Source organism: Primulina tabacum, chromosome 1, assembly GCF_025594145.1.
Source record: "Primulina tabacum isolate GXHZ01 chromosome 1, ASM2559414v2, whole genome shotgun sequence".
NCBI classification, from domain to species: Eukaryota; Viridiplantae; Streptophyta; class Magnoliopsida; order Lamiales; family Gesneriaceae; genus Primulina; species Primulina tabacum.
This window is the reverse complement of record NC_134550.1, coordinates 4,221,702-4,230,634: the sequence shown is the minus strand read 5'-3', so window position 1 is coordinate 4,230,634 and position 8,933 is coordinate 4,221,702. Positions and strand designations below refer to the sequence as shown.

The following is an 8,933-nucleotide window of genomic DNA, read 5'->3' as shown; positions in this document are numbered from 1 at the left end:
CTCTAAAATATTTTTTATTATCATGAGTCGCAATTTTACCATCCCAATTAATAATTAATAAGAATTGATTAACCATTGTTATTACTATCTCATTATTATTTATTATCTAATGTCTCACCATTTTGTGATGTTAAATTTTATTGTTTTTAATTAACAAAAAAAGAGGAAAAATTTGAAGAAGTTAGGCATGATATGAATCTAATTTATTGATAATATTCTAATAATAATAAATTGAATTGGAAAATATTATTATACTTACGTAATTATAATTTATTCTAATTCAATTTTATTAGCTTTTTAATGTCCAGTATATATATAATTCATTAGTAGTATACATGATTTTATTTTTCAAACTATAATAAAAAACATCTTAAAATATAAATATATAGTGAAAACTAATTCAAATTTTCTGTTAATAGCTTCGAACCTTAGCAAATGTAATTCTAAAAAAATAAGAGGATAATGATTATGATGATACATGACACTGAAAATTAATTTAGAGTGGTGATATTTTTTTTCTCTTTTCTGAGATAGAATATTGATATTTCAATTATTAATTTAAGGAAATGAATCTTCATTTAATAAAATTGTTGGAAATGAAGTTTTCTTAGTTCACTGCTTTAAACAAATATATCTAGGGCATAGAAGGGGTTAGGGATGACAACTTTTCTCACGGGTTTGAGACCATGCGGGGAAAACCCGAAACGCAGATGAGATATCCGATTTTTTCGGGTTGGGGTTCGTGATCGTGTATTTTTTAAAATCTCCGAAGTAGTTCGGAGCGTATATGAGCTTACTATCTCCATCTTCGAGCTCGCCACGCCCCATTGTCATCCTTAGAAGGGGTGAATCGAGTATTTATTTATTTTATTTTCAATTCTTGTATTTAAATATATTAATTTTTTTCTCAAAATACAATTTGTGTCTATAAACTTTCTTTAGCTAATGTAATGTTTATTATTTTTTTATATAATTTATTGACTAACAAAATGTAAGTTTGTGAAAGATTTCGAATTTACGATATTTACGTGGTTATAGGTTAGAATATAACTTAAAATGAAAAATGGTTGTCAGATGTTCTTAATTATTCCAAAATTATAAGTAAGTACTATTTTAGATTTTCAAAATGTAATTTTTACATTTTAGAAACATATTTATCAATTAATTGATGTAATGAGTAGATAAATATCAACATCATATACTAAAATGTTTTCTTCCACTCTTATATTGCTTAATTAATTAAAATATATTCATATAATTCTATTTACACTCTTATATTGCTTAATCAATTCAAATCCTTTCATATCATTGTATTTGTATTATTATGTTAGTTCAATTTAGTACTTAATCTGATAAATCATTATTCCAAATTGTTATAATTTGTTTTGATCTATCTTTTTCCGAACGAAATGTTGTTTGATGGATTTGATCACGTTATGTAAAGATTAAAAATATTTTTATTATTTATTTATTTAGAATATGGGTTCACGTGCGGATCCACGTGCTTTTATGCCAGTACATATAAAAAATGGTTATAATGTTTGAGATGGATAGCAACAAATATTTATGGTGTTCACCGTTAAATTTAGTATAGCATGTCTTGTTCTTTAGATGGATTGGGACTTATATATCTGTGCTTTGATTTAATATTTTGTATTTCTCTTATGACTTGCTTGAAAACATGGACAAAATTCGAGTCGATTTCAATAATAATTGTGATGGATTTCAAATATAATTAAGATGAATTTCATTTGAAATCATTCTCAAAATCAAATCTCTCACTATAAATCAAATAATTCAATTCAAACTCAACCAAGAATCGATCGGACCGATATTGAACCGGTAATTAAATAATCGGTTGGACCGATTTATTTTCTTTTATTTTATTTTTGAATTTAATTTTTATATATATAAATATGATTATTTGGATTTTGAATTTTGTTAAACATATTATCTTAATAATATTAGAACTTATTTGATTTTTTTAAAAAAATTTTGTAAATATATATTTTTATTATTTATATATATAATTAAGATTTTTAGAATTTAAAATATATTATTACTATATTATATTATTATTTTATATGATATAACATTGTTTCGGTTCGACTGTCCTGTTGAACTAATATGATCAATTGAACCAATATTTTAAGATAGACCGGTTCGTTCGTTGGTCCTATTATTAAAATATGGATTTGGAGATAAAATGTCATACTTTTCATGAATCAAATATATTTTACTCAAATTATCATATATTAAACAATATTTTTTATAACATATTAAAAAAACTATTAAGCGAAAAATTATATATTATATATAAAAAATAATATTTCTAATAGGTCATAGTATTTCTAGAATTTGTTCTCTTAAAAAAATTTAATTCAATATAACATACATTTAATTTAATTTTCCATTCACATGCAAAAAAACAAAAATTTTAATCGCCGAACTGGTTTTAGCCGGCGATCGAACAATTCAGTAGGATAATGGCTACGACGCGCGGCCGTCCGCCCGAATGTTCGGAGAGAGTTTCTTTTAGCCGCCGAAAAAGCCACTGCTCTCGCCTCCTAGCTATTTCACTGTTAATATGCATGTGTACATATGAATAAATAAACCTACAAATATTAAGATAAAAATAAATAAATAAAGTGAAACTTTGATTAGTCGACTTCAGGTTTGACACCGAATGGCAGATAGAACCGCCTCTCTCCCATTGTAATCCTTCACCCGCCGCCACTGTTTCTCTTCTCTACTGTTTAATAAGTAGCTTTCTGTTTCTTCTTTCATTCTCTTTTACTAATATATAGTAGTATGATGTGAAAAGAGGATCACAGATTGTCTTTCCTTCTTTCTTTTTAACTTGCGAAGAATCTCTTGCTTGCTAGCTGGTTGTTTATCCAGTAATTATCTGGTGTATTAAGCTTTGCATGTGCCCTTTCTTCTGCTTTGGTTTTCTCTGTAATTTCCTTGTTCAACCCGTCTTTATTCAGCTTCAAGTAATTTTGTTTTGTTTTGTTCTTCTCATTGTTATGATCCATCAACTGGGTTTTCTTGGTAATGAGGGATTATTAATTACTGACTATGACTGCATTTCTGCAGGTCATCTTTATTATATATGTTCAAAAATATGGAGTGTGTGAACTGATTCATTAATGGCTCTTGTTTTCTCATGCAGTTGGCGTTTTGAAGTGGAATTTGTATGTTATTTGAGGTTCCTTCCGTAAAAGCAAATTAGAGGGATCAAGGAAATGGCAGGAGAAAGCACAAACTGGCTTTCATTCTCGCTGTCATCAGCTCCAATGGAATCCCGGCTCGAATCCGCCATGAAAATGGCAGCGTTTCAAGCTTCTTCTCTGGATGATTCTCGCCTTTACTACCCTTTTGCAGATAATCCTTATCCCTATGGTAAAAAAAATTATTTAGACATTTATATGGACACAGAGAGAGAAAGAGAGATGTGTATGTATTCAGCTTTTTTGGACCTTTCCGGAATGTCTTGAGTAAATGGTTGAAGATTTGCACAAATTAAGGCCTCCGTGTCTCTATTTGCTGAGCAAAACAAGTTTGAAAAATGTGAGAAAAGACAAGAGAATGCATCCCTCTATTACATAATATCCAACATTAATGCATCAATTTTTTTGTACAAGAGATTACATTTACCCAACCATGTTTAATATTACAAACCTCGACTCTAGTTTTCCATTTTGCATTTATTATAAAGATTCTATTTTCACCCTGTATTTGCCTCAGTTTGAGTTCTTGGATTACAAATTACAGCTCAGATTACTTTGCAGGGTGCCCCAGCGATTGTAAACCCCAAACCATGTTAAAAAACCACCAGATTAAGGAGAACGATTCCTCCATTTTCACCAGTTTGTTGGATTTATCGCAAGTGCATCAAAGCATGCAGCAGCAGCCCAAGCTGGAGGACTTTTTCGCCGGCGGCGACTCTGCCGAGACTCAAGACTCGTCCTCCTTAACACACATTTATGACCACCACCTGACCAGCAACGCCTGCGCCAACGTCAGAAATGGAGAGGAGCGAGATCTGAAGATCGTTGCTGGCTTTCAAGCTTTTTCGACAAAGTCGAGCTCGGAGGTGGATGACTCGGCGTTTACTCAGTCGCCGGTGGAGTCGGAATTCGTGGCTTACTCTCAGATTCCCATTAAAGATACCGAGAAGAACAGCGAAGGCGCCATTGTTGTCAACCCTGAGAGTTGCAAGAAAATTGGCGAAACTTTTGGTCAAAGAACATCCATTTACAGAGGCGTCACCAAGTAAGTATACACACACACACACATATACGGCATTTTCGTTTTACTTTCTTGATTTTTTTATTGAATCTTTGATTACGTGCATGGACATTCTGAAAAATGTGAAAAAATTTCTTTTGATTTTGCTGCAGACATCGATGGACTGGGAGATACGAGGCGCATCTGTGGGATAACAGCTGCAGAAGGGAAGGCCAAGCCAGGAAAGGGCGTCAAGGTACCATTTCGAGGAGTTTTTATTTCTTGAGAAATATTCAAATATATAAAATATTTTATAAAAACCGAAAATAATTTTTTTTTCAAAAAAGACAAAAAAAATATGGAGAAGGGGACATTTAATTCCGCATGCATTTGCTAAAGAAATGTCTGCTTCAGGTGGCGTGGACGATAAAGCACAAGTCTTTAATTTCATTTTCAAAAATAAAACAATAAATAAAAAATTATTTCTCTTATTGATTAATGATTGATTGAGAGAATGAAAAATGTACAAATTCGTACTTCGTTTCCTGCAACAATATTTCATTGATTTAATCAGTCTGGCCGCCATTTACTCGTTGTTAATTACAGCTAAGAATAATATGTAAAATTATTTTATTTATCAAACAAAAAAAAATTCTAAATTTATCCAATGAATTGATTTTTATATATATTTTTATTTTTTAATTGTTTAAAATTTGATACGAGTGCAAATTTTTTTCATATTGATATAACATAAGTACGTTTTCATGCCATTATTCCGACAAAATTTAGATTATAAACCAATATGTAGGTATTTTTGACCAAGATCAAAACTTTATTTAAACCAATATGCAGGTATTTTGAGACTCTTTTTAAATTAATTTATCGCTAAAATAGTGCAATATATTTAAACTCGTAGTGTTATGTTTCGATATGTATCGGATAAATCTATGTAAATTATGTTAGTCAAATAAATTATACCGACAAACTTTGTGCTCTCTTCAAAAAATTTTGATATGAAAAATCTAATTTCTGACTGCCAGGATATTATCAAGTTATGAAAGGTTTTTTTAATTGAATTTTGTGTTCCCAAACACACAGCATCTAGTGATTGAGCGCATACCAAAAATACGCAGCTAGTCTGAACTCTACCACCTGAAATTCTGAATTTTCATCAGATTTTGCTTTAACTTTATTGCCTTTTCCTTTGATGCCCAAATTAAAGGTTTGACCATGTCACCATCCCACCATATATATACATATCTCACATCAAATATTATATCACCTGCCCACCTTATTTTCTGGAATTCACACCTTTTTTTTATACTTTATATTTATATATATTTTTTTATTTTAAAATAATATTAATACAGTTGTTTTTATTATTAGAATTGGTAATTAAGTGAACCATTTCTTAAAGTTGATAATTCACAAGATGATTTTTTTATTAATTGAAATAATTGTCTGAGTAGGGAGACTGAGAGACATGATAACCTATCATATAATATTGTGTACATGTTGAATGATGGCTGGAATTAGTTGTGTTTACTTGGACTTTGGTCGATTGAGTTGTCTAATAACCACTTGGAATTGGATATCTGTTTTCATATTAAGTGAGGCTCGGGATATAATAATACTATGAAGTCGGTATTTTTCAATTTTATCACATTTTAAAGTTCTCCGAATTTACTATACGGGGTTGAGTAGCACCCTATCTCTGCAACTTTGGATCAAATGGACCCTTTATATTTGATGGGAAACTCGTTTCATGTTTTGGGAAAAAAAGGGGTCTAGCTTTTTCTACGTCACGGGGAAGTAATTATCCTGGTATAGCATAGCCGTGTAATCGAATCGGACCGATATAACGGTACTTTGAAGGCTTGAATTAATTCTGTTAAAGTTGGATTCGAAGTTCAAAAATTTTAAAAATTTTGGCTCGAATTTGTTTCGAATTAGAACTCGAGTTCGAATTCGGCTCGAAAGATTTCAACATGTTCGCGATGTATTCGAACTATTGCTCGAAAATAAATACTTAAATATTCAAAATTTATTATTTAATATATAATTATATTATTTTTATAAAATTTTAATGCTCGGGAACTATCAAACTAAATAATTTGTGCTCCTCAAGTTCAGCTCGAAAAAAGTTTGAAACGAATACGAATCAAAATTTTTTCGAGCTGATTTGAAAAGCTCGCGGACTGGTTCGGTTCGTTTACATCCCTTATATAGCATACGCAAAACCCTCCCTTAATATGTGAGAATGAGAATGAGAATGAGATAAAGGAGGTTGAAGAGTATTTCAGAATTCATGTCATTAACACTGATTTGATTATTCACGATTGGCTTCTTAAAAGCGACTTTTTTGGATTGATGACTTGTATTAGTCATGTTATAACTCTATTGCATTTCTCAAAAATTTCGAGGAAAACAAACTACCATGTGGCTTTCTTAGTCCGAGCCTCTTGGACGTACAACCTTCGTATTTATTTTTGTATTTTTGGACCAACAGAATCCATGGTATTCAAATGGATTTTTCGACCTGTGATTTCTATGAATTGCATTTAATATTTTGTTTTGCACATGGAATTTTGTCTATTTTGTATTATGACGAACTCTACTCTTTCGCATGAATTGGTGTCATTTTCGTGGATTTCGCGAACTAAAATCTGCAGTCTACTTGGGTAAGTAATTCCTTGTGATGCTCTCCTAACTTATCCTATTTCATGTCCGTGTTTATTTGTTTGTAGCATGATAATTTCGATACAACCAGGTGGTTACGACAAGGAAGAAAAGGCTGCAAGAGCATATGATTTGGCTGCTCTCAAGTACTGGGGCTCTACCGCCACCACCAACTTCCCGGTAATATACTTGTTTTTCGAGTAAATGCTGACTATATGTGGACAGGGTCGGTGCTCGGTTAAAGCTCGATTCAAGTTTGGTTATTACCAAGCTCCATTACTTATTGAACTACTTGAGGTCAAGTTTATGAAAGAGTTGCATCTAGCAGTAATCTTGATAACATCAGCTGAAAATAAATATGATTCAAGCTCCAGAAGAGTGACGTGCAAGCCGATAAGAGCTTGAACTGACTACTTGATCAAGCTCAAGTATTGAGTTTAGTTGGAGATAGTGCTATCCGCGCATTACTCGCTTATCTTTGAATATGCGTGATTTCTAATTTCAGTTTTCCCAACAGATCTCAAACTACTACAAAGAGTTGGAGGAAATGAAGCATGTTACTAAACAAGAATTCATTGCTTCACTTAGAAGGTTTGTGTTTCATAAAATATTGTGGAATTTGGAATTATTATGCTAATTAGCCATGAAAGATTACGCATTTCATCAACCTGTCTCTGTTCTGTTCAGGAAAAGCAGTGGTTTCTCACGAGGTGCATCGATCTATCGGGGCGTGACCAGGTCGTCTGTGTTTTTTTTTTTTTAAAAAAATTCAAGTTTCAAAGATTTCAAATTCTTAAATGCAGGCATCATCAGCAAGGTCGATGGCAAGCAAGGATTGGTCGTGTCGCTGGGAACAAAGATCTGTATCTCGGAACATTTGGTACTGTGCCAGATTTCCTACACTTTCGCTACTCCTAGTTGGTCGATCAAATAACTGTTTGTGCAAGCAGAAAACGATTTAAAAAGTTGGTTGGTAGTATTTGAGTTGAAATTCTTTCAAAAGATGAGCCATCTAATGCAGTAGGGGGAACCCGCATCAGGTTGAGGCTGAAAAACCTTGAAATTTTATGCTTAATTTTCTTGAAGTACCTTATTTCGTTTGTGCCCCCACCTCTGATGTTTCCGAGATCTCCCTCGTCCGTCTCACCCGAATTTTTAGGTCCATCCCTGCATGTTTGTTTAGTCGATACTAATTTACACTCATGGCAGCCACTGAAGAGGAAGCAGCGGAGGCATATGACATCGCTGCGATAAAATTTCGAGGAGCAAACGCAGTAACCAATTTTGAGATGAGCCGTTATGACATTGAAGCCATTGGTAACAGCTCTCTCCCCATCGGCGGGACTTCAAAGAGGTTAAAACTCTCTCTTGAAGGCGAAGAACAGCTCCCACCCGCAGTCCCGAGCTCCACCCTCCGAGCCCCATCCAGGAACAGCCTTAGTTTTCCTTCTGCCAGTACCCCTTGTGAAGTGCCTTTCAACACCATAACGACACCATATGATCATCACAATCTCTTCCATCACTTCACTAATCCGAATGCGTCTGACTCCATCGCAACTATATCTCCGATACCATACTTCGATTGGCCTCATCACCCATATTACTGACTCGATATTTTCGACTAACATTTATTTTGTAACTCGGCGGTTAAGTTAGTCGAATACCAACCTTCATTTTGACATGTCAAAGCATTAGGAATAGGTCTTGATGATCATGGTGGGGTGGAAATGATGCTGTGGCAGGTTTGATTTTGGGTTTGGATTAATTTTCCAGTTGTTTTTCATTCCCAGAAGCTGATTTTATGTATGATCAATCAAATTTTGCTGGATAAACATTCAGTTTTTTGTGATGAATTCTCATGTTGTGACCTCTCTTACTCACTGGATCAGAATGTAAAGTTGACTTTATGATCGTTTCCGAAGTATCAGCAAGAAGCACGTGTTCATATTTTCGAATATTATGGGTACTCCAGGCGCAACTTAGACCTTGGATCAATGTGCATGTAAGGTCTACTGATCCAA

The 8,933-nt window shown here is 33.0% G+C and overlaps 1 protein-coding gene across 1 annotated transcript; it reads left to right on the top strand.

Moving 5' to 3' along the window:
* The first annotated feature begins 2,648 nt into the window (after window positions 1-2,648).
* On the top strand, window positions 2,649-8,804 carry LOC142527822 (AP2-like ethylene-responsive transcription factor AIL7). The gene is made up of 10 exons (XM_075632820.1): window positions 2,649-2,763; window positions 3,176-3,405; window positions 3,783-4,278; window positions 4,407-4,489; window positions 6,906-6,914; window positions 7,004-7,092; window positions 7,430-7,503; window positions 7,600-7,650; window positions 7,716-7,792; window positions 8,122-8,804. The coding sequence occupies exons 2-10, from the start codon at window positions 3,249-3,251 to the stop codon at window positions 8,517-8,519; spliced, it is 1,434 nt and encodes a 477-aa protein (XP_075488935.1). The 5' UTR covers window positions 2,649-2,763; window positions 3,176-3,248; the 3' UTR covers window positions 8,520-8,804.
* The last annotated feature ends 129 nt before the right edge of the window (window positions 8,805-8,933 follow it).